Source organism: Hypanus sabinus, chromosome 27 (assembly GCF_030144855.1).
Source record: "Hypanus sabinus isolate sHypSab1 chromosome 27, sHypSab1.hap1, whole genome shotgun sequence".
NCBI lineage: Eukaryota > Metazoa > Chordata > Chondrichthyes > Myliobatiformes > Dasyatidae > Hypanus > Hypanus sabinus.
This window is the reverse complement of record NC_082732.1, coordinates 28,561,458-28,588,053: the sequence shown is the minus strand read 5'-3', so window position 1 is coordinate 28,588,053 and position 26,596 is coordinate 28,561,458. Positions and strand designations below refer to the sequence as shown.

Here is a 26,596-nt window from a genome sequence, read left to right as displayed (position 1 = left end):
TTAAATCTGTATCAATCAATTTTATTAAATGGTGCACTCCGAATCCTGAAGAACGCTGTGAGGTATAATTACACATAATAACATAGCTTATAAAGCATTACGCCAGGGAGAATCATTATGAGGGATGGGTGTCAGTGTCACTGTAGGGACTAATGCCACAATGTCGAAGCTGTATCAACGGTTGTGTTAACTATTAACCAAGCATTATGATGTGTTCCCATCTAAACCCTCTTTAGCATAGAGGTACCTCACAATAATCTGAAACATGCCTTTTATTGATTGATTTATTTGTTTTTTGACCGGACCTTGTTTCTCAAAGTGACCCTAATGCCGTTGACCCCGAGTGCCGACTTCTCACTCCGCGGGAGTTGCGGCGCCCTCGCTGTCAATCACGTTGCCGTCACCGCCCACACACCGCCGGAGCACCAATCGCAGGCGCCAGAGGGCCGCCCACGTGACGCGCAGGTGAGCGGAGGATTTTGCAGGTGAAACAGCGGGTGGCCGAAGCGGCTCCTGGTTCCCCTCGCTCTGTCCCCGGCGGCCGCCGACATGGACCGTCTGCTGAGCCGGCTGCGAGGGCCGGAGCTGGTGGCTCACTTTCAGTGGCGCTGCGGGCTCCGTCCGCTCCCGGGAGCCGAGCTGGCGGGGCGACGCCTCCCTGAAACTGGCGAACGGACAACACGAGTCTCCGCAGCCGGCTCCTGGAGGGAACAGGGCAGAACCGAAAGCAACGGCGCGCTGAGCGGCACTGTGGTGAGTGCAATGCCAATGCATTCGCCCTGTCCCTTGCAACTCCGGGAATGGACCCAGCTTGGACTTCAGAATCCATAAAAGTCTATTAAATAATAACGTTGTCAGGGAGGAGACTGTGGGCGGATCTCACCGCCGTCCTTTAACACATTTGACAACTGATCTGGCGTTAGGTGGCCCGCGGTTTTGGGAAGGAAGGAATGGGCGGGCTTCTGTGGACGGAAGCTGCAATGCCTACTATGCTCGAAGAGCAGAATTGGGAACATGTCATAGCTCCGTGAACGCTGATGTGACCCGGGGATTATTTCTTTCTGAACTTTCTAATTGGTGTTTGCCGTCGTGTGGTGGGAACCCCACCCCCTACCCCTACAGAGTTCAGATCACACCGACTCTGGGACCTGGTTTATGTCACTCCAAACTGTGCCTGTACTTGTAGTACTGGCGTAGCTCAGCTGTGTTTAGTGCCTGCGTATCTCTGATCTTGGGCGCGAGGCTTTCCATTCTTTTAAACCTGATCTAATTTCGTGATGAGGAAATTACAAGATGCTCACTGCACTGAAATTTGAGGATCTTTCACATTTCCTCGTTGTACATTGCTCAGTAAATTACAAGTTATGCCATTTGCCTAGGCGTATATTCACTAGAGTGTAGAGGAGATCTCAGAGGAGCCTATAAAATTCCAACAACATTAAACAACTAGATCTAGAGATGGCTGAAGTCCGTGCCACAGACTGCTTCAGGACAAGGGATATGTCATTGGATCTGAAAGAATTGTCATCACGCAGAATGGTGAAATTGTGGATCCTTCAAAAGTAGTGGAGTCCAAATTTTTAAGTTTATTCAAGGAGGAGAGAGATAATATTCAGAATCGGGTTTATTATCACTGGCTTGTGTCATGAAATTTGTTAGCCTAGCAGCAGCTGTTCAATACAATACATAGTATAAAAGAAGAAACATAAAATAATAATCAAATCAGTAAATCAATTACAGTATACATATATTGAATAGATTAAAATTTGTGCAAAAACAGATGTGGAGGCCTGAATGGCCTAACCTGCTCCCTTTTAATGTTTCTACAATCAGATCTTTAAATATTGTCCATCCACTTAGAAAGACGATCACTCAGCTCCTTGGGCTTATACTGTCTCTTATTCCTGTTGTCCTGTGTCAGTCCATGCTGATTATTCTTTCCTTTTTGTATGTAAAGATATAAAACCGCTTGGTCTGTAATGACAGACAGTGTATCTGAGTGACAGCTCTTCACCGTAAGTGTAAACCACAGGCTATTCGATTTCTAAAGCCAACAAAATCCACACTTTACAGCAAGAACGCTGAGTTCCATTTAGCAGACTGCATGTTGAACTTCAGGGTGCTGGTAACAGGTTTGTTTGTGTAACTGCAGATGCCTTCTGCAGAGATCTAAAGTGAGCTGTGAGAGACATTCAGTACAGATACTTCACTCTTCCCATTTATCCTGCTACAGAGTAATGACCTATTCGCAACTGAATTTGAGCCTGACTCTGCCCCAGAAATGAGATATCACTTTAATTGACACCAACTCCAGGTGGAACTAAAGTCAAGTCAGGTCACTTTTTATTGTCATTTCGACCGTTACTGCTGGTACAGTACATAGTAAAAACGAGACAATGTTTTTCAGGACCATGGTGTTACATGAAACAACACAAACTAGACTGAACTACATAAAAAAAAACAACACAGAAAAAAAACTACACTAGACTACAGACCTGCCCAGGACTGCATAAAGTGCACAAAACAGTAGGCATTACAATACAAGACAATAGGCACAGTAGAGGGCAGTAAGTTGGTGTCAGTCCAGGCTCTGGGTATTGACGAGTCTGATGGCTTCGGGGAAGAAACTGTTACATAGTCTGGTCATGAGAGCCCGAATGCTTTGGAGCCTTTTCCCAGATGGCAGGAGGGAGAAGAGTTTGTATGAGGGGTGCATGGGGTCCTTCATAATGCTGTTTGCTTTGCGGATGCAGCGTGTAGTGTAAATGTAGCTTGTATTTATGCATTAGGTTAGCATCAGCTCAGGTAGAAACCTGTTTTATCAATACATTTCAGATTCAGATTCATTTACTTATCAAACGTCAGTACGTTGAAACGTACAGTGGAATGCATTGTTTGTGCTAAGAATGAACACAACCTACGGATGTGCTGGGGACAGACCGCAAGTTAAAGTGTGGTCACTGTTGTAATATAGTAAATTTGGCAGATAATTTGCACACAGCAAGATGTCGCAAAATATCCTGTGATAATAATTTTTTCTAGCGATGTTGGCTGCTGGATAAATGTTGTCTAGGACTCAGCACAAACTCTGCGCAATGGAATCTTTTGCATTCAGCTGAGAGGCTAGAAACAACTTCAGCTTAACATCTGACAGGACGGCAGTACCTCGGTACAGCGCTAAAGGATTGTTGTGAATTATGGATGAGAAACTCCAGAGTGGGACTTGAATCTACAATTTTCTGAGACTGAGGTGAGAGGGCAATCCAGTGAGACGCAGAGTCACAGTCGCGTTGTTCTCGGATTTCTGCTCACACTGCAGATTTAATTCTTGAAACTTAATTTAGTTTGCTGCGTTGGTAGAGGAACCCCAGGCACTCCAGGTTATGTTAAACTCAACAACAAATGAGCAAGTACTTTCAGTGCTGATTCCTTCCTTGTTGGTAGGTTGGGTGATGCACTAGGGTAAGAATGGCAACAGATTCCTCTTCACAAACTCAAACATATGCATGTTGTATCGACCTTTAACTGGTATAAAGGCATAGCACTGAGGTATTGTAATCAGGGCAGAGGCAGGTGAGTTCAGAATTAGGTTTAATATCACTGGCCTGTGGTGTGAAATTTGTTGTCTTGCAGCAGCAGTGCAATGCATAATAGAAAAAAATCTGTGAATGACAGTAAAGGCATACATAAAATAGTGCAAAAATAGAAATAAAAAGAAGTAGTGTTCATGGTTTCAAGGTCCATTCAGAAATTGGATGGCAGAGGGGGAAAAGCTGTTCCTAAATCATTGTGTGTGCCTTCAGTTGACTAATCTTGAGCTGAGCTGACACTTCAATAGGTACATTTAATGTCAGGGAAATGTATACAATATACATCCTGGAATTCTTTTTCTTCGCAAACACCCATGGAAACAGAGGAGTGCCCCAGAGAATGAACTACAGTTAAATGTTAGCACCCCAAAGCCCCCCCCAGCTCCCCCTCCCAAGCATGAGCGGCAGCAAAACAACATTTGGTTGAGATCTTTAAATTATCCAATATTTTGCAACAGTTTCTAAGGTGACACTTGGCACCAAGATCCATTTATGTTGTTTCTCCTTCTTGGATTGATGTCCACTCAGAGTTTGATGACTGACTAAAGTAATTTAAAGATGTTACATTAATTATTGGCCGTGGCAGCTATGGCTCAGAAAGTTGAACTATTGTGTTCATTTAGAAGGTCATGGGCATTTCAATGACTTTGTCATATAGTTCAAACAGTATTAGACAAAGGCTGCACTGCCTGGGGTGGCATACTGTGCATGCAACAGGGCAGTTGAAGCCTATCTTTCCTTGTACGTAAACAGAAATTATCCCATTGGAAGGATAGTATATAAGAAATTGAACCAGGAGTTTGCCATGTGACTCCTCAAGGATATCGTGCCTTTATATAACCAGCCATAGCTGGTTTGATCTTTGGACTTGAATCTAATTTCCTCCCTGATTCTCCTAACACTCGCTTCTCCTGTATTCCAAAATCTATCTAAACCTGTTTTGAGTATACTTAATATCTCAACCTTGATTGATGAACTCCCCCTCCACAAAGTTTAAATTCCTCTTACTTCACGTAATATACCCTATTAAGTTCCTTTCAGAATTTTGTTTCAATGAGGTCACCTCTCATTCTTCTAAACTTCAGAGAATACAGGTCCATTCTGTTTAACCTTTCACCATTAAGATGGCAGCCACAGTGTTTTGGAGTCTGATTCTGTTTGTGATTTTTTTTGTTCAATAATAGTGTCTGGTGATCCTCACCAGATGACATATTACTCTTTATAATTGTTGAATGTTGTTGCGTTATTTATTGGTTACACAGTCATGACCGAACAAACACACCACAGAGAATTCCTAATACATATAAATGTATATGGTGAATAACACTAATCAGACAACTGTTCTTATTCCAGGAGTCAACTTAGTTAACCTTCACTGCAGCACCTAGAAGGCAATATGTCCTTCATGAATTAATGTATGTTGTGTGCCAGCTGTGATCTGACGAAAGACTTGTATATTTGCAGAAAGATTTCTTTATTTTTGTATTCTGTCCCCAACATCCTGCTTCTCTATTACTCACTGCATGTCCATGCAATTCTAAATTTCACTGAACATTAACATTTAGTGATATTACGTGATGAAAATAATTTCTTTTCTGTGGGCCACCTTGTACTTCTCTGCGTTTATGATTCACTTAATTCTCTAAATCTCTTTATAGACACTAATACTGCCACACCTTACTTTGCTAACTGTCTTTGTATTATTAACAAGCCTGGATACATTACACTACACTGCTTCATCTACTGTTAATACATAATGAAAATAGCTGAGGCCCAAGCAATTTACATTGAAGCACTCCACTGGTTAAAACTTAACAACTGAAAAGAAATCACCTGTTTGTCCTTGCCCTTTGTTTTCTGTTGGTTAGCCAGCCCTCTATAATAGTATAATGTGCTAGACTTAATCCCATGAATTTTTCTGTTGTATGGTAACCTTTATTGCAGCAATTGAATCCTTTTTCTAAATCCAAATGTTCTATATCCAGGGACTTCCAGAAAGCTTTTGATAAAGTCCCACATAGGAGATTAGTGGGCAAAATTAGGGCACATGGGGGGCAGAGTACTGACATGGATTGAAAATTGGCTGGCTGACAAGAAACAAAGAGTAGCGATTAACGGGTCCCTTTCAGAATGGCAGGCTGTGACCAGTGGGGTACTGCAAGGTTTGGTGCGGGGACCGCAGCTGTTTACAATATACATTAATGATTTAGATGAAGGGATTAAAAGTAACATTAGCAGTTTTGCTGATGACACAAAGCTGGGTGGCAGTGTGAAAGGTCAGGAGGATCTTATGAGAATGCAGGGTGACTTGGACAGGTTGGGTAAGTGGGCAAATGTATGGCAGATGCAGTTTAATGTGGATAAATGTAAGGTTATCCACTTTGGTGGCAAGAACAGGAAGGCAGATTACTATCTAAATGGAGTCAAGTTAGGAAAAGGGGAAGTACAATGAGATCTAGGTGTTCTTGTACATCAGTCAATGAAAGCAAGCATGCAGGTACAGCAGGCAGTGAAGAAAGCTAATGGCATGCTGGCCTTTATAACAAGAGGAATTGAGTATAGGAGTAAAGAGGTCCTTCTGCAGCTGTACAGGGCCCTAGTGAGACCCCACCTGGAGTATTGTGTGCAGTTTTGGTCTCCAAATTTGAGGAAGGACATTCCTGCTATTGAGGGAGTGCAGCGTAGGTTCACAAGGTTAATTCCTGGAATGGTGGGACTGTCATATGTTGAAAGATTGGAGTGACTGGGCTTGTATACACTGGAATTTAGAAAGATGAGAGGGGATCTGATTGAAACATGTAAGATTATTAAGGGATTGGACACACTGGAAGCATGTTCCTGCTGATGGGTAAGTCCAGAACTAGAGGCCACAGTTTAAGAATAAGGGGTAGGCCATTTAGAACAGAGATGTGGAAAAACTTTTTCACCCAGAGAGTCGTGGATATGTGGAATGCTCTGCCCCAGAAGGCAGTGGAGGCCAAGTCTCTGGATGCATTCAAGAGAGAGTTAGATAGAGCTCTTACAGATAGTGGGGTCAAGGGATATGGGGAGAGGGCAGGAATGGGGTACTGATTGTGTATGATCAGCCATGATCACAGTGAATGGCGGTGCTGGCTAGAAGGGCCGAATGGCCTACTCCTGCACCTACTGTCTATTGTATATTGACTATATATCCTGCAAGTTACTTCCTCAAGGAACTCAAATGCTTTTGTTAAATGTGATCTTCCTCTTTCTCTTCAGCCTATTACTTACGGATTCCAGTATTTACCCAACAGTTAATGTTAGGCTAACAAGCCTGTAGTTCTCATTATACTCTGTTCTTCCTTTTTTTTTTGAATTGAAGTGTTATCTTTGCTCCAAACTGCTGGAAACAAGAGTTCTTCACGGTATTGTTCCCATGACTATTGGAAAGTGAACAGACCATTTAGTTGTCCAAACCAGTCCCACTATTCAATGTGATATTGGCCAAGTTTTATAGACATTTTCTCCATTTTCCTTACTAATAAGGGCCAATCTCAATCCATATGACAATAACATTTCCCAAATACTGTTGGGCCCACTAATTTATGCATTTATATGTTAATACTTACAAACCTGGGTGTTTCGAGCAGGTGAGCTGGACAAGCTCCACTGGAAGCCCCTGCATCAACTTCTTCTACACACTTTCCTTACATGGGTTACCTCGCTGCAGCTAACACTTTGCCTGCTGAATACTGAATAGACCGAACCTGGACAGGAAGTTTTCATCAGTGGAAGAGTCTAGGATTGAGAGCACAGCCTCAGAGTAAAAAGATGTCCCTTTGAAACTGTGACAACTAGGAACCTCTTCAGCCGGAGGATAGTGAATCTGTGGAATTTGTTGCCTTAGAGGGCCATGGAGGCCAAATTATTGGGTACATATAAGTCAGAGATTTTAAAGTTCTTGATTGATAAGGCTTTAAGGGTTATGAGGAGAAGGCAGAAGAATGGGTTTGGAAACAAAAAAAAACAGCCATGACTGAATATGGAGCATTCAATGGGCCAAATGGCCTAATTCTGCTCCTTTGTCTTGTAGTCTTTATATGACAGAAGTGATATACTTTACTATCATTTAGGGAACTTATTTCAATGTAGACTTCCTAGATAGTTTTATTTTGTTCCAAGTCCTGAATGTGTTGCAGTTTGTTATAGTTTTGGTGGTTCAAGCTGAATGTTGTGCCTTTAATTCATTTCGCTGTTTCTCCATGCATGTGGTTTTATATATGAGCATTTATTCAGATTTGTTCTTCTGATCAATTGTTTTATTCATACATTTCTTGTTCCTTTATCCTGGTTAATTACTTTATACATTAGTAACTTTTCCTTTCTTTCTTTCTAAATCTTTTTATTATTATTAGTAATATGGACAGAATACAAATGATATATTGATAAAGAAATTACTAACATACAAATTCCATTACATATGAAAAAAAAACATACATAATAGTTACAATATAAATGAGTTTACCAAGATATAAGCCATAAAATATATGTATGAACATGGTAAGTCTAAATATTTCATAATATATGATATAAAAAAACAGAAAAAAGAAAGAAAATATATAATGCAAAACTAGCTAATCTACTAATCTAATAACTAATAACTAATATAGAAGAAAAAAGAAGCAAAAAAAAGAGAGAAAAAAAAGGGGGCTGTTTATAATATCTCACAAAAATAAATATTCATCAATGCCGTCACTTCCGGTCCTCTCAACATACATAAGCTAAAAGCTGGGAAATCAAATGAACTTGGCACAAGGTCATATTACATCATATGAAAATGTTGAATAAATGGTCTTCATAACTTTTCAAATTTAATAGAAGTCTCAAAAGCACTACTTCTAATTTTTTCTAAATTTAAACATAACATAGTTTGAGAGAACCAATTAAATACAGTGGGAGGATTAATTTCCTTCCAATTCAACAATATAGATCTTCTAGCCATCAGAGTTAGAAATGCAATCATTCGACGGGCAGAAGAAGATAAATGCAGTTGAGTCTAACATTGGTAAACCAAAAATTGCGGTAATAGGGTGAGGTTGTAAATCAATATTCAAAACTGCAGAAATAATATCAAAAATATCTTTCCAATATTTCTCCAAAAATGAACAAGACCAAAACATATGAGTTAAAGACGCAATTTCAGATTGACATCTATCACAAATAAGACTAATATGAGAGTAAGAATGAGCTAATTTATCCTTGGACATATGGGCCCTAGTAACTTTTCCTTTCCAGCTGTCAGCCCATATGCACTTCCAGACTATTGCTCTACACTTTTCCCTTTCACTTGCCTTTGAGCTGCTCTTCTGGGTCAACATGACTGGCCAAAGCTGGACCCTACACTTTGATTAATTTATGAAGCTGTGATTGCTTTAGCATCCAATATATAAAGTACATTAAAAACATTTGTTGTATAGTGGAAAGTCAAATTAAATTTTGGGACAGTATTTTACTATACAGTATAATTTTATTGTTGTGCCATATTACTACATTATATTGGTAACCTTGTTCTGCTCATGGTAATTCCTTCAAGGGTATTATCCATTAACTCTGGGTGAGATTCTTGGAGGTCAGTTAAGAGGCTACAGGCATCCTGGCTGCAATTCTTAGTGTACTGGAGAGAGAGAATTTTTTTCCTTTTGTAACACAGAATGTTGACTTAATAGCTTAGGCCATTCTTATAGTATTATTGATGGATTGACATAATGTACATTGTGTTTTACATAGTTCAACAGTCTATCACCATCTCAGCTCTTGACTGCTGCAGGATCTACTGGCTTGCTCCTCAAAGCCCAATGACCATGTTGTGTGTATGATTCCTCTAGATTCCTCTGAAGAAATACAAGATTGAGAATTATTTCCTCTACTACCTCTTCCTGTTTGCTGCTACATTGGGCCAGGAGGTTTTTTACATCACCTTCCTTCCCTTCTGCTACTGGAATATTGACCCACATGTTGCTCGGAGAGTGATCAATGTTTGGGCAGTGAGTTCTTTCTTTTGTTAATGTTACATGGGAGGGTAATCTCTTAAATGACAAAGCACTGGGATGAAAACAATCCCTTACAGTGGTTAATACAGCAATGGCAATATACAAACTTGATTTATTTTCCTTCTCCCTGCCTCTGTCATATTCAGTGTGGTCCTGTTTAATATGTTATAATACAGTGAAACTCCTTGGGATATTATGTCAGCATTGCAATTAAATGTTGACATCATCATATCCTGCTGGTACCTCATTGAAGCAGCTACTGCTCGTGTGTGTGTGTGTGTGATCGGACTGATCTGCTTATTCCTACATTTGCCAATAAAGAGCTTGACCCAAAATGCTCATATACCCTAGCTTCACTTAATGGCTCGTTCCACCTCTTCAGCCTGGAGAACAAATGTGGGGACTTCCCTAATTTGAATAACAAGTGTAACATTTAACAATTCAAGCCCAAAGACACCTTTCTTTAGGATTATTCCTCAAATGCTAGTTGATTGTGTCTGATACTTGGGCATGAACATCTGATGTCAGACCCAGCACGTGTTTCTGGATTGAAGAGTTTATAGTGTTTAAACTGGTGTCCAAATACCTGAACCCAACACTTACCAATGGATGTCCTGTCAATTATAGAATAACTTGAAGAGAATAATCTCATCTGTCAGTAACTCATTGCTAAACATCCCAACTGACAATTGATATCAGTGGTGGGACATTAGGGGAAGGATGAGATGGTGTTACAAAAGACTAAGACTGGTGATTTTTAGTTAAGGCCTCCACCCACTATTCCTTCCTGATCAAAAGCTGCTTTCAGGATGATTGTGTTGGTGCTTGCCTTACATAGTTACGTCATCACATGGTAATTTATCTCGTGCAGAACTAGTTTACCAAGATGTTTTGTGAGTGGCTCATCATCACCATCAGCTAAAATGGAAACAAAAGTCCCAGCTCAAAGCACAAAGAAGCAGTTAATCATTCAGGTTATATCCAGGTTAAAATACAAAACAAAATACAGCTGTTCGTTTTCTCATTCAATTAATTCCTTATACCATGATTTTTGTTTGACATAATGAACACTTTTGAAAAGCCACTGACTCAAATCACCAAATGCTTCTGTTTTCACTGATGTTGCCAAACTTACTGAGTATTTCCAGCAGTTTTTATTATAAAAGTTGTTGTATGTGATGCAGGTCAATGAGTGGAATATAATGCTGAACTTTCAGAAAGTCGAATGGTCAGAAGGAAGAAGTGATCTAATACTCCAAATACCCAAATCACAAACCCTAAGAACAGTGGAAGACAAATCATGGCTCTTCAGCTGTTCACTCAATGTTTCACCAGTATCTTGTTTTTATCCATTTATATTGATTCAATATCCCTTAAGATCTTACAATTTGCTACTGCAGATGCTGGAAATGTGAAATATAGAAATACTCTGGTAAGTCACCATTTACTATCCATAGCTTGAAAATTTTTGTCATTCATTTTCTCAGTAGTCACTTTAGAGCAGATAATATCAAAATCTGGTGACAGGGAAACAGGAGAGAGCTGGAGACATTGCAGAGGGAGGAACCATGAGGCTGATCATTAGATAACAGACTTGAGAAAAGATCAGGGCTTGGTTATAAGGTAACTTTTAAAAAGGTACATGTAGTGTTTAGGAAAAGCAAAAGATAATTCCAGAACATTACAACAAGTTGCACAGGAGAGTGGGATAATGATAGTAAAAGGAAATTTACAGCCTGAGCACAGCAATTTTTTTTTCACATGCTGGGATTAATAAACTCATGGCCGAAACTTTAAGGTAGGGTGTTGAAGCCCCATCAAAATGACAGATCAGTCATAACATTCGGTCTCAATGCTGGAATGAGTGCAGCATTGGTTGCACTGGTTGCAGAGCACCTAACCCCCCAGAGTGCTAGGTGGCCATCTTACTGGTTTGCAAGAAAAAAATAAGTTGTGACTCTGAAAGTGATTAAAGCATCATCGCTGATGAGGATAGCAGAGTTTGTCATTAAAACGTTGGTTAAAATTGATACCTGTAGCCAGCTGGAAGCTCAAGAAGAGTTTATTCATTTGATCAAAGATGTTCAATAAACAATAGAAAGTCATAAGATAGTTATGAAAGGGAACCACATTCTCAACACCTATCTCTTTTATCCCCAACTCTGTCAGCTTCACTGTAGTATTCAGTTGGTTTTTCTTCTGTCCCTCTCTTTGGGTTGCAAACTTGCGTCGAATGAGTTCCTGAAGGTTTCACCCACTACTCCCAACTCCAAGTGAACAGTTTGCATAGCATGCTTGTTTGATTAGCAATCCACCTTCTCACAGTCATCTGAAAAATAAAAGGTCTTCTCATTGCCCGATTGGATGATTCTTAGCTGTCCATTAAATTTTTAATCTCTAGTGCCTTAATTACTATTACTTTGGGAAAAAATGATCTAAAAAATGTACTATAATTTCTTTGTAGTTTTACTTGAAGTAGTGGCTGGGAGGTTAATCTTCAGTTCCTGGAGGTTTGGCTGACCCCACTTGTATCCCAGCCAGGGAACTGTTTAGTGATGCATCCACATAAGCAGGGTTCTTTTCCAAGGTCACATTAGAGAGTAAATAGCAGGAAGATACAGTTTGGTGTGTTGCTTTGTGCAGAAGGGAAAGGAGAAGAAGGGCTCGTTTGAGGATTGCTGTCATTATTTATTTAAATTGAACTCTAAAGGCTAAAGTGAGAAATTTAAATTTATCAAAGCCTCCAGTGAGACCAAGGGTTTGACAGTAATTTTCATCATGAGATTAAGGTTGGGTCAAGCCATTACTCTAAAGGACTTGGTAAATATCCGGTTTGGAGCAAAAGCTATGGTTGTAAGTTAGAAGAGTTAATTAAAAAGTTTCCAGACACACAGATTGTGATGGGTCCTGACATCTTGGGAATGCAGAAGGTCAAGGATAGGAAATGTTTATAGTGGATTAATGTTTCTCTCCTTGCCTTCACAATACTCCAGGTTGTGATGTACATTGGGCAGGCTTCAAAAGATGTCTTAAGATGGCCGAGACCCCCATCACCTCCAGTAATCAAGCTTGAGGTGCGGGTGGACGCAGAGTATGGCATGCCTTCCACTCATGCCATGGCGGCCACTGCCATTCCCTTCACCTTCCTCTTGGCCACAATGAACAGGTACAAGGTGAGGCATAATTGTTTTCTTCCTTAATCTTTCAGAGTTAAGAATTCAGTGGGAAATTCAAAATGTTTGCATCTGTTCTATTTAATTGCTAGTTCTCAGAATGATAAATCAATTTTTCTACAAAAAAAATTAGACCTGTTTGATTTTTCTTTCCCATTTCTGACTTGCTGTCATCCCTTGCCATGCAAGGATGACATGCAAATCCTTGTCTGATTTGGATTTCATTATTTTGCTTGTTGGTAAATCCCAACCGGGGTGAATGGAAGTTTTGGTAGATCCCACATATCCATACAGATAGACATTCGCAGATGTGTGCAACACACACACACGTCACTTACCCCCGTCTCAAGTTTTCATTGTTCACAAACTCTCAAAAAGTACTGTGGAAATGGGCGGTTTGAGGGAGAGATTGCTATGTTCCAACCTCTCACTGTCTGTTGACCAGAGTAGAGGAAGCTAAATGAGGAAGAACATGTTTTAAAAGCAAGGTAACTAGAACCAGGTGTTCCCTATTTGGAGCTGCCAAGAAGCCTTTAAAATAACTGGCAAGGTCATCTCCAAGCTCAATAAAACCTAATTACTGTGAAAATGACTCTCTATCTGGTTAATCAGTTACTATTGAGTGTCAGAAAAGGAATTTCTGCATTTCTGCATCCACATATGATGAGTTCACAAACTGATATGCTCTGCTATGTGAGTTTGTTTCAAGTGAGACTGAGGCTATGTCCACACTAGACTGGATAATTTTGAAAACGCTGGTTTCGCATAAAAACGATAGGTGTCCACACTAAGTGTTTTTAAAAATATCTCTGTCCACATGAAAAAGGATATTTCAGCGAATCTCCTCCTGCACATGCGCAGGACACATCTACCAAAAACAAGCGACATGTTTGATGTCGAATCTCGCTGTGAAAGACTTGCTGCGTGTTTGTTCAGTTACAGACTAGAGAAACTTAAACCGACAGACAGCTGTTGGTTCTTGCGCAGGAGGACTTAAAAGTAAAAAAAAACAAATACTGGAGCATACGGAGGCAATCGACAGCGAGTTCACGGGCAATATGACCCTGCTGACGACGAACATTGAAAAGGTGACAAACTCTGCTGCATTAATAAAGCCCCTTGTTAAATGTATAAAACATGTCTGCATCGGTATTATCTTGTATTTACACACAACGTTACATTAGGCTGTTACACATCTATTGTCAGAGAAGTACTTGCATAAATAGATAAACCACCTTCATACGAGCAAGGACAGAAAACAGGGCAAAGTGAGTATACTTATTTATTCAGTAAGTTATGGGTCAAAGTACTTGGTGAGTACATTTCTAACTCTTCTGGCTTGTGTCTCGTTGCCGTTAGTTCTGAAATTGTTAGGTTTCGTTCAAGAAACCAATGAAATAGTGTGCTGCCGTCACCATCTGTTCTGGCACGTCATGACAGCGTTTTCAGATTTCTCCGGTTACCCTGTCCACACTGCTCCGGCCAATCCGGCGTTTTCAAAATTACACACCCTGGAGAGCATTTCTAAAAAGCTCTGTTTTCGGGGGACGAAAACACCGTTTTAGTATGGAGGGAGGGTAAAAACGAAGCGAAAAAGCTTCAGTTATGGATTTATCCGGTCTAGTGTGGACATAGCCTAAGTGAGGCAAAAAAAGGATTAACAAAACAATTAACCTGTAACCCATAGTACAGGTTAGTTTCTGGTCACAGAATCTTTTCCTGTGGTATTGGTTTTATCGGACACTCCCTTTCTGCTCAGAGATGTGTGTATTGTCACAAATGTGGGAGCCAATTTGCACAGAAACAATAATAGACAATAGGTGCAGAAGTAGACCATTCGGCCCTTCGAGCCTGCACCGCCATTTTGAGATCATGGCTGATCATCTGCTATCAATACCCGGTTCCTGCCTTGTCCCCATATCCCTTGATTCCTCTATCCATAAGATACCTATCTAGCTCCTTCTTGAAAGCATCCAGAGAATTGGCCTCCACTACCTTCCGAGGCAGTGCATTCCAGACCCCCACAACTCTCTAGGAGAAGAAGTTTTTCCTTAACTCTGTCTTAAATGACCTACCCCTTATTCTCAAACCATGCCCTCTGGTACTGGACTCTCCCAGCATCTGGAACATATTTCCTGTCTCTATCTTGTCCAATCCCTTAATAATCTTATATGTTTCAATCAGATCCCCTTTCAATCTCCTTAATTCCAGCGTGTACAAGCCCAGTCTCTCTAACCTCTCTGCGTAAGACAGTCCAGACATCCCAGGAATTAACCTCGTGAATCTACGCTGTACTTCCTCTACAGCCAGGATGTCCTTCCTTAACCCTGGAGACCAAAACTGTACACAACACTCCAGGTGTGGTCTCACCAGGGCTCTGTACAAATGCAAAAGGATTTCCTTGCTCTTGTACTGAATTCCCTTTGTAATAAAGGCCAACATTCCATTAGCCTTCTTCACTGCCTGCTGCACTTGCTCATTCACCTTCAGTGACTGATGAACAAGGACTCTGAGATCTCTTTGTATTTCTTCCTTACCCAACTCTACATGGTTCAGATAATAATCTGCCTTCCTGTTCTTACTCCCAAAGTGGATAACCTCACACTTATTCACATTAAACGCCATCTGCCAAGTATCTGCCCACTCACCCTGAAGTCACCCTGAATTCTCCTAACATCCTCATCACGTCATACTGCCGCCCAGCTTAGTATCATCAGCAAATTTACTGATGTTATTTTTTATGCCTTCATCCAAATCATTAACGTAAATGGTAAACAGCTGTGGTCCCAATACCGGGCCCTGTGGCACCCCACTAGTCACCACCTGTCATTCCGAGAAACACCCATTCACTGCTACCCTTTGCTTTCTATCTGCCAGCCAATTTTCTATCCATGTCAATGCCTTCCCCCCGATGCCCTGAGCTTTGATTTTACCCACCAATCTTCTATGTGGGACCTTATCAAATGCCTTCTGAAAATCGAAAATCAAGGTTCACTACATCCACTGGATCTCCCCCGTCTAACTTCCTGGTTACATCCTCGAAAAACTCCAACAGATTAGTCAAGCATGATTTGCCCTTGGTAAATCCATGCTGGCTCGGCCCAATCCTATCACTGCTATCTAGATATGCCACTATTTCATCCTTAATAATGGACTCTTGCATCTTTCCCACCACTGATGTCAGGCTGACAGGTCGATCGTTCTCTGTTTTCTCCCTCCTTTTTTAAAAAGTGGGATAACATTAGCCATTCTCCAATCCTCAGGAACTGATCCTGAATCTAAAGAACATTGGAAAATGATTACCAATGCATCGGCAATTTCCAGGGCCACCTCCTTTAATTTAGTACCCTAGGGTGCAGACCATCTGGACCTGGGGATTTCTCAACCTTCAGTCCCATCAGTCTTCTCATCACCGTTTTCTTCCGAATGTCAATCTGTTTCATTTCCTCTGTTACCCTATGTCCTTGGCCCATCCATACACCTGGGAGATTGCTTGCGTCTTCCTTAGTGAAAACAGATCTAAAGTACTCATTAAATTCTTCTGCCATTTCTCTGTTTCCCATAATAATTTCACCCAATTCATTCTTCAAGGGCCCAACATTGTTCTTAACTATCTTCTTTCTCTTCACATACCTAAAAAATCTTTTGCTATCTTCCTTTATATTCCTGGCTAGCTTGCGTTCATACCTCATTTTTTCTCCCCGTATTGTCTTTTTAGCTAAGCTCTGTTGTTCCTTAAAAACTTCCCAATCATCTGTCCTCCCACTCACCTTAGCTCTATCATATTTCCTTTTTTATAATGCTATGCAATCTCTGACTTCCTTTGTCAACCACTGTGGCCCCTTTCCCCCCTTTGAATCCTTCCTTCTCTGGGGGATGAACTGATTTTGCACCTTGTGCATTATTCCCAAGAATACCTGCCATTGCTGTACCACTGTCTTTTCTGCAAGGTTATCCGTCCAGTCAACTTTGGCCAGCTCCTCCCTCATGGCTCCATAGTTTCCCCTGTTCATCTGCAACACTGACACCTCCGAGCTGCCCTTATCCTTCTCAAATTGCAGATAAAAGCTTGTCATACTGTGATCACTACCTCCTAATGGCTCCTTTACTGCGAGATAGCTTATCAAATCCTGTTCATTACATAACACTAAATCCAGAATAGTCTTGTACCTGGTCGGCTCTCGTACAAGCTGTTCCAAGAATGCATCCCATAGGCACTCTACAAACTCCCTATCCTGTGGTCCAGCACCAACCTGATTCTCCCGGTTCACCTGCATGTTGAAATCCCCCATAACTACTGCGACGTTACCTTTGCCACATGCCAATGTTAACTCCCTATTCAACTTGCACCCAATATCCATGGTACTGTTTGGTGGCCTGTAGACAACACCCATTTGGGTCCTTTTGCCCTTACTGTTCCTCAGTTCTATCCACACAGACTCTACTTCTCCTGACCCTATGTCCCTCCTTGCAAAGGACTGAATCTCATTCCTCACCAACAGGGCCATCCCACCCCCTCTGCCCACATTTCTGTCCCTACGATAGCACGTATACCCTTGTACATTCATTTCCCAGGTCTGATCTCCCTGCAGCCATGTCTCCGTTATCCCAACAACATCATAGTTACCCCTTTGCACCTGGGCTTCAAGCTCATCTGCCTTATTTCTGACACTTCGTGCATTCAGATATAGAATTTTTAACCCATTTCTCCTCTCTCTGTTTGAATCACTACCTATTGTGCTTAACCCAGCTCCCCAAACTCCCATCGGGCTATATGCCCCTAGAATTTTGTTGTCCTTCCTAAATTTACTTATTCTTTCAACACATTTAACTCCATGTTCCGTCAGACCATCCCTCTGTACATGAGTCCTCCTTATCACTTGTTCGCCCCACCTTCCTCTACTACACACTTAATATTCCGGAATGTGATAAATGACCAGGTAATCTATCTTAATAATGTTCAGGGATAAACAATGACATGAAAAGCAGGAGCAGCTTCCTGCTTTTCCCTTGATGAAGACCTTTTTCATCAGTGTCATTTTCTTCATACTGCTCTAGCAAGGTCAAGTCTGATTTTACTTTGAAAGTATGATATTCTGATCCATGACTTGAAGTGCTATCCATGACCTGAAGCTGACAGGCAAAACAAGTTTACAGCAAGTTGAAGATGCATCTGTGGAATGATCCTTCATTGAATTTTGATTCTCTCAAGACCTGTAGTCCTGTACACTCAGGGCTTGCAAAGTGATGTGGTTTCATTTCTTGGGGAAGTGGACAGTCCCGAGTGTTAAAAGAGTAGCTTGCATCGTAAATGATCAGATAGTTTGGGTTTTATTCCAAACTTCATTTGGGCTACATTTTTCTGGGATTAAAGTTCATTGAACCCTAGTTCCAGTCTTGCCTTTTGGTTGAGATTGCCTGGGGATTTTATTTGAGTTATTCTCGATGCAATACATTCTCTTGTTCAAAGGTCACAAGCGCAGTTCGTGGCAAAGAACTGTGTGCATGGCTTATGAAATGGATTTGATAGCCTTGGGGCATTGCAAAGCAGAAAGCTGTGTCTGTATTGAAATCTTTATTTTACGCAAGAAGATGCAAGGAGTAGGATTAAGCTGTGACATTGACTGGGGACTATGGGAGACACACTGCACAGCTAGAATTAGAACATGTACAACTGAACATTTGAAGTTCAGTCCCAAAGTGTATAATGAAATGTGGGTTCATGGTTTTGGATGTCAAGGATTATATTTATACTTATCTCAAGCAACCCCATCTCATCACATTTACTTAGATTCAGAGAGTATATTGAAAATGCTCCCACCTGTGTTAGCACTGACTTCAGAGAAAAATAGAATTCGATAGGTATTAAATATGTGCTGAGTCTAATCAGTGTGGTTCCTGCTCTTGGATTGTTTGATGGGGTAGTGCAGACAGAACCTTGCACTGTATCTAACCCATTAAGTGCATCTGTGTTTGTGTGTCTCTCTCTCTCTATTTTCCAGTACCCGTTCCCGTTTGAGCTGGGTTTGCTGATTGCGGTAACCATTTGTACCTTGGTCTCCCTCAGCCGTATTTATACAGGAATGCATACAGTTTTGGTAAGACAAACACAGCAATTTATGCACAAAGGATTCTGTTGCAGAAGGTTTGCTTTATGACCTTCTTTGTTCAACATGTTTTAAAACAAAAATTAATTGCCAAAATATAACAAAAAGTGAATAAATTAGCATAAAAAGTGACTGAGGTATTTGTAAGTTTGCATCTTTGAGAAGCAATGGAAGGTTATGTTCTGAAGCACAGAATTTTAACACTAGTTCAAAGAATAATTACATCAGACTGTTGATAAAAGATGAGCTTAACAAATCCCATGCTTTGACTTTGTTATTAAGCCACTTTTGCATTAATCCTCATCTCCCTACTGTACCCCATTCACTTTCCCACTGTTTCCTATTAATCCTCATATCCTTATTTTACCCAATTCACCTTCCTACTATTTCTCATTAATCCTCATCTCCCTACTCTTCCCCACTCACTTTCCCACTGTCTCCCATTAATTCTCTTCTCCCTACTCTTCCCCATTCACTTTCCCACTGTCTCCCATTAATTATCTTCTCCCTACTCTTCCCCATTCACTTTCCCACTGTCTCCCATTAATTCTCTTCTCCCTACTCTTCCCCATTCACTTTCCCACTGTCTCCCATTAATTCTCTTCTCCCTACTCTTCCCCATTCACTTTCCCACTGTCTCCCATTAATTCTCTTCTCCCTACTCTTCCCCATTCACTTTCCCACTCTCCCATTAATTCTCATCTCCCCATTCTACCTCATTCACCTTCCCAATGTATCCTGCAGCCGTACCTCCATTCCCCGCCTCGCCACTCTACATCTGCCTTCCATCCCAATCCCACCTACCTACCAAGCCACTGTATTGTCGAACCCCCATCCCATCCAGAGCACCCACTTAATTCAGTCGATCTAATGTTTCATCATGTTAACCTAATGGTTGTGGAATTAGACTAGGATCTCATTGGACGTGAGTTCAAATCACACGGTGATAATATGATTTTAATTAATTGGTCAATTTGTGATGCCAGGTTCTTATAAAACTGTCAGGAATGGGACCTGTCATTGCACAGATTTGTGGCTCATGGCGACAATACAAAGTTAATCCTGATTGCCCCTGGGCCATTGGGGAATGGGAAATAAGTGCTGCCTTGCCAGCGTTTCATTCTCAAAGGGTTTTAAAAATGGTAACCAAAGTGTCACAGAGCAGGTGGCATACTTCTAAAGTCAATCTTCATTCTGAAAAAAATGACTGTGGTATTTTTGGTTTCTAACAGTGAGCCTGCTCACTACCCTGGGGGTTGCAGGAGCAACTGCATATACTTCAGACGATTCACCCTCTCTATTATTGCAGTCACCCTCGGGTTTGTTGACTTACTGCAGTCAAAACTGCCAAACAGTGCCTAGCCCTAAGTATTAACAGCTGAAAGCAGTGTTCCTTTCAAAGTTCCCTATTCACTAAAAGCTTCTGCTGTTATCTCAGTCCAAGAACCACACTTCTTTAGCTGGAAGACAAACAACAAAAAAAGAAGACTATCTCTCTACAGATTCTGGATTGTTAATGAATAGTTAGGTATTGTAGAGCTTTCCACTGGAATATCTTCCATCCTGGAGAGTGTGTGCTCGTAATATGGTATGAGAGCTAACGTTAGGATTTCTTTTACAGTCAGATAAACTGCCAATTATCTTATATAACTCATTCATTCTCCAACTAGGGCCAAATACTTTTGGGAGGTAAAGGTTAAGCATGAAGTAAGATAATGTTTTGCATTCAGGACTGCTTGCCATGCTCCCAAATAATGTTTGTGCTAAATCTTAATACTTCAGTATTCTTTTCGTTCAGTCCTTATCAGGTGATGTTTTAGTTCCTCACACTGTAAGTGGTCAGGCCTGAAAAGCCAGCTTGGTGAGAAATTGATGATTTGAATTTTATTCCCATGGCTCGCTCCAATTAATGGTCCTTTCTTTCCCTCAGGATGTGCTCTGTGGAATTGCAATCACTGCTGTGCTGGTAACTGTTTCCTACCCATTCTGGGATGCCATTGAGACTTTCCAGATGAAGAATCACTTTGCTCCTGTATTAGCATTGACACTGTCCTTCCTGCTATCTATAAACTATCCTGAGCTGGACCACTGGAGCACAGCAAGAGGTGACACCACTAATATAGCTAGTGCAGGTGGAGGAGCTGCCTTGGCCACTTGGATTAATTATCAGTGGGGGCTTATCCCAGAGCCCTTGTCAACTCCGCCCTATGAGATGCCTTCAGTGACACCTGAACTCCTCGGCAGGATGGTTGCCCGATTTACCATTGGCATTGTGATTGTGTTTTTTGCACGGCAGGCTATAAAATCACTGGCCTTGGCCTTCGTTTGCAGACTGGCAGGAGTCTCCCCCAGTGACCAGGAAGCTCGGAAGATGCTTTGGGTGGAAGTCCCCTACAAGTACATTACGTATAGTTGCCTTGGAGTTGTTGGACTTGCTTTGTGCCCAGCAGTGCATAGATATTTATCACTTTGATCAGGTTACTGATATACTTTGCTGCATGCTGGGAAGCTGTAAGAGCTGCTGGTGCATGTAGTACTAAAGGCTGCACCAATTTGTCTTTTGGACTTTGGATTCAGCCTGAGTTTAGTCAGAGATCTGAGGGATAGCAGTCCAAAGCTCGATAGTCACTCAACCGACTGAGTTACAAATTCTGTGGCAGAGGATTGACATTCCTGTCTTGTTATGACCCTGTTTGTTGCTTTGCAGATGTTTGTATTTGGGATTTTTGTTTTACACTGCCTTTCAGCGGGTAGGCAGACAGGTTGGAGTATAGGAACAATTGAATCATCTCCATGCCTTACGGCTCTTTCAAAGATGACAACCCATTCCCACCCAAATCAGGCTTGGAATCAGTTTGTTTGCTTGCAGTATCTTCAGTGGAGGTTCTATCACGGGCCAGCTGATGAGCTGAATAGTATTGCTGATATTGTTCTGGCTGCTGCGTTCGCTGGGGGTCATTATGCAAGGGCTTGTCTCCAGTGTACTCCTGGCCAAAGGCTAGTCACTGGGAAGGTTTGGGAGGTTGCCCTGGCCTTGCTCTACACAGTTGCGCATGGCCCATTCAAGTTGAGGTTAGACAGTAAAATTAAATAAAAAGCTTTGTTTTTCAGAGTTCCAACCACTTTTCTGATCTAAGCTCAACCAATGAGGACTAAATTAATTCACCAAGCCCATACTACTCAATAGACTGAGCATATAGAGCTACAAAGATAGATGTGTGAGCCGCTCTCCACGTGTAAACAGGGCCCAGTCTGTGATCATGCAAGATGTTGAGTATGTTCACGTGTTTCTGTAGATTGGATCTTGACTGAGCCAGCAATGTTGGAACTTCAGGCAGAGGAAGTTGCTGCACACAGACAGACACACCTCCTTGGTATTAATTAGGTTGCGGGCAGGTTCCAGCTCTATCAAAGGCAGTAAGAAACACCTTGGATTTGTGCAGGCCTGTTGCTGTTGAGCCTGCCTTGCACTCTGGGGGCACTCAGTAGGAGTCTTCGAGTCCACAGTGAATTTCTGCAAAAGTGTCCAACGTGATTAAATACAAAAAGGAAATGCTGGAACTACTCATCTGGTCAGGATATTTTAACTCTTAGAAAACTGGGGTAAAGGGCTTGAGTGATAGTGTGCTTAGTGACAAAACCTCGCAACTAAATCATAAGAAAACTGAGGCGTTCAGTTCTGTCTCGGTTACTTTGCACTACAGAGTTCATAAGGGTGAAGATTTTACAGAGCAGGAATATTCACACATTCCACACATGAGCCATTATGTTAAGATGATCTCTTGTAATCTCATTTTTTTTGTGCCCTGGTGTGAATGGTAAATGCAGAACACACCTAGACTGTTATAATCCGAGTTAGGCCGTTAAAGGATTCAAACTCTGCTTTAAAGGTAGAGTAACCAAAATGCCTCATTGTTCAGTGTACAGCCAGCTTTACCTATGTACCTCAAAATGTGAGGATGTTCCCTCATGCTGTATATTTTAAATATAATTACAATATGGAATTCAAACCAGTTCCAGTTAATGCCTATTGCACACGCCCAATTTCCTTCAAACTTGCTCCCTTCAGTCTCATTGTAGGGAAACCTGATGGACTAACCTCCGCCCCTTCAGACAGATTGCATGGGTTTGGAAATGAATTAACCCTTTCCTATCTGTGTCACTTGTTTGAAACTACTGAACTAAATCTATTCCCTTGTATACCTGTTATACGGAATCCCACTGAATTAATTGCTTCCCATTCTCTCTAACTCTAACCCATTTTAGACTCGCATTCTCAAATATCTTTCCCTACTCCTTCCAACTTGTAGAAATGCTGTGTTTCGGATTGAACCTAGTTATTATAAAGACTGGATTTACTGATTGTTTCCTGGCTTGGTTAAATTAATGAAGAAAAGGCTTTGTGATTTTTTTTTACTGTTATTTTGTTGCAGAATCAGCAATGTATAAAATTTGTAAAGAACGTTGTAGTTACTTTGTGTGCTTTCAACTTTTAGAACTTGTCTAAATGATGTATGTTGTTATCTTTTTGTACCTTCAGTTTGGCTGCACTTGGTCCATTAGGGGTATTTTCACTGGCTATGATTATACCTGTTTGTAGGGCAAAATAAGAGGGAGGAGGAAGAATTGTTTTCTCCCCAAATGTCTGACATTTCAGTCTAGGGCACTCCCTCAAGCCCGCCTAGTATAAATTATGTGGATTCTATCATTGCCCATGGTGCAGTATCACATCTAGTTGAACCGAATGCCATTTGACCTGTTCCCTGCCCTTGCTGTAATGCACTGATCTCAGGCCATGTGTGTCAGTGATTTTTCTGAGCTAGAGTTCCTTGTTGAAAGCTGGCATTGTCAGTCTGATGGTTCCTCTACTCCATTTCAGTACGTTATTGAAAAACAAACTTCTTTGCATTCTTGAATCAAATATTTCCAGGTCAGGTACTGTACAGATTAGGAACGGACTAAAGCAACCTCTTCACTTCCTGTTGAGCACACTTGGGAAGGAGCACCATATGATAATATTAACAACCCCCTATCCCCACCAGATGGACAGGTATAAATCACTTTCAATAGTATAAGATTGATTTCCCAAAAGTGGCAAAGTTGCTGGAGTGAGAGACGATTAAACATTTTGACACACCACATTCGATATGTTTTGTATAATTTTAAAAAAAAGTCCTGCTCCACGGGGATGATTCCTGCAATATGTTGTCTAAAATCAGGGGTCACAGTTGCAAAGTAACAAGCCAGCCATTCAGGACTGAGAATGCAGAGAAATCTCTTCAGCAAACAGGCAGAAAGTCTTTTAAATTCTCTCTATCGTAGCTATTGAGCCTCAGTTACTCAGTAGATTCAACTCAGCTAACCTCAGATTTGTTGATATTAAGATATATACGGGACTAGTACAGGAAAGTACTGGGGTAAAAATTACCCATGACTTTTGAATGGAGGAGGAGCTGTGCTGGGTTGAATAGCTCACTCCTCATTCAATTTCGGTCCATCAACAGAAGGTGCTTGAAATCTTCACAGGCATAAAGATGGATAAATTCCCCAGGGCCATATGAGCTTTAACTGAGGCTGCAATGCATGCCAAAGAAAGAGATCACTGGGGCTCCGGCTGAGATTTGCTTATCTTTGCTGGCCGCAAGTGAGCTACCAAAAGATGACATAAACATGGTCCTTCTTTTCAAGAAGAGCAGAAGGGAAAAGCCTGGCAAATATACCCCCGTGAACCTAACGTCAGTGGTTATGAGACAGGATTAATAATTACTTGGTAAGGCAGGGGCTAATAGAAGATATCTGGTTTTGTTAAGGCCAGCATTTCCCTTACCAATCTTTTGAGGAAGCAATAGAAAGTGTATTGATGAGAGTAGTGCAGTAGATGTGGTTTACGTAGATTTCAGTAAGACTAATTAATCCAAAAGATTAGGGCCAGTGGGATCTAGGGCAAGTTGGCTTGGCACTAGGAGACAGAAGTGACAGTGGAAGGGTGATTTGGTTTCCTATAACCAGTGGTTTTCCACAGGGTTCAGTACTAGAACCCTTGCTGTTGAAATGCCCAAGCCACAGTCATTGTCCCAAGACAAGGGGAATAGTGGCAAGTTGCAATATTGGTGTCCTGTACATTGGGATTATGTCAGCATAGTGTGCGAGGCAAGGAATGTGTTAGAGCAATGTTCCCTCTGAGCAGGTCCTGTTTCTTCAGAGACTGAAACCCAGGTAACCAGTCACCAGAGGATACCGAGATTGCAGGCAGTTGTACTTGTCCACACAAATAAAAATCCATTATGAGAGGAGTTTTAGTTACGCAGTCATTTACAATTGTGGAGGCAGGATATTGGCCTGAATGTAAGGCCAGGCTGCTCAGTGCCGGTACGGCAGTGAGTTTCCAAGTCATGTTTTGAAGGCTGTGCTGGAAATTATTTAGCCTTTAACTGCAATTCTTGGTTCCACAGGGAGTCAAACACTGATGCACACAGCGGAGAGCTTAATACTGGCAGGCTCAGACAGGAGATAAAGATGTTTTCAGTTTAGAAAAATGCTTGTGTAACATCGTTACTGCTTTCTTATGCTCTGTCTACCAGACAGGGTGAGGGATATAGGTGTTGAAATTGGAATTTACCCCAGTTTTGGCACTGACTCAAACACTCCTGCACCAATATTCAAGAAGCACACAGGTAGGATGCAGCATACAATTCCCCCTCTGTTCAACAGTGGCTCAATGTTTTAATGCATTTCACAAGCTCAAAATATCCTAAAGCTTGACAGACAAATATAGTAAACCTGGAAAACAGTCTCTGCTTTTACTAAGCCCTGGTGTACACCGGGTATTTAGCCACAGGTAAGTGACAGCAATCTGCACAATGCTTATGGGTTGCTTCTGAAATTGTGTCACATTTGGCTGATTACAAAACATTCTGGGTCAATTCACAGAGGGGCAGTTTTCACAACACTGATTCATAGTAGAGGCAGTGATGTTACATATGGGAGCCATGATCTGCAGAGTTTGGGAGGGAATCCAAGCTGCAAAAGAGACTTTGGATGAATTGAATCAAAATTAGGTTTATTATCACTGACCTGCAGTATATTGCGAATTCTGTTTTGTGGCAGCAGTACAGTGTTACCATAAATTACAATAAGAAAAGTATTTAAAAAATAGTGTGAAAAGAGAGCAAAAATACTGAGGTAGTGTTGATGGACCATTCAGAAAATTGACTGCAGAGCGGTAGAAGGTGGTCCTGGAACTTTGCATGGCTACTACCATCTTCAGCTACTAACTTCAGCTACTACCATCCTGATATGGGTGCTGCATTTGTGACCCACAGGGCATATTGTACAAAGGAAGGCAGACAAGAGAGGTTAATGGCAAAGCAGAAATGCCCCAGGGCATACCAAAGAAGGGTTCACGCCTGCATACACTATCCATCAGTATAAAATGAACTGCACTCCCACCCCCAACTGCTGAGGGGCAAAATAACCAATGACTAGGTTTTCAAAGTTAATGTTGAGAGAGATCTGCACCTAGAGCTGATTGCGGATTAAGCCACTGAGGTAGGCAAGGGTTAAAATTTATCCACAGTTAATGTTATGTGCCCTCTTCTAATCTCTGCACTGCTTATATCTGAGGGCTTTCACTAAAGCTACTGATAGTTATCATGTGCAATAAAGATGAGATGACACACTTTCCTTCAGTGACCTTGTGAGAGCATGGCCAAATA

At 41.3% G+C, this 26,596-nt stretch overlaps 1 protein-coding gene across 2 annotated transcripts; it reads left to right on the top strand.

Annotated features, from left to right (window-relative positions):
• Window positions 1-442: 442 nt before the first annotated feature.
• Window positions 443-24,020, top strand: LOC132382167 (sphingosine-1-phosphate phosphatase 2-like). 2 transcript variants are annotated; one of them, XM_059952099.1, is made up of 5 exons: window positions 443-753; window positions 9,437-9,595; window positions 12,595-12,774; window positions 18,777-18,872; window positions 20,812-24,020. In XM_059952099.1, the coding sequence occupies exons 1-5, from the start codon at window positions 550-552 to the stop codon at window positions 21,352-21,354; spliced, it is 1,182 nt and encodes a 393-aa protein (XP_059808082.1). In that variant the 5' UTR covers window positions 443-549; the 3' UTR covers window positions 21,355-24,020. The 2 variants fall into 2 exon arrangements, with proteins under 2 accessions (XP_059808082.1, XP_059808083.1); XM_059952100.1 differs by lacking the exon at window positions 9,437-9,595 and having other exon boundaries at window positions 446-753.
• The last annotated feature ends 2,576 nt before the right edge of the window (window positions 24,021-26,596 follow it).

Coding starts and splice junctions, on each gene's coding strand:
- LOC132382167 (XM_059952099.1), top strand. CDS start 550: ATGGACCGTCTGCTGAGCCGGCTGCGAGGGCCGGAGCTGGTGGCTCAC. Junction 754..9,436: donor GCGCGCTGAGCGGCACTGTG/GTGAGTGCAATG, acceptor TGATTCCTCTAG/ATTCCTCTGAAGAAATACAA. Junction 12,775..18,776: donor CCACAATGAACAGGTACAAG/GTGAGGCATAAT, acceptor TCTATTTTCCAG/TACCCGTTCCCGTTTGAGCT.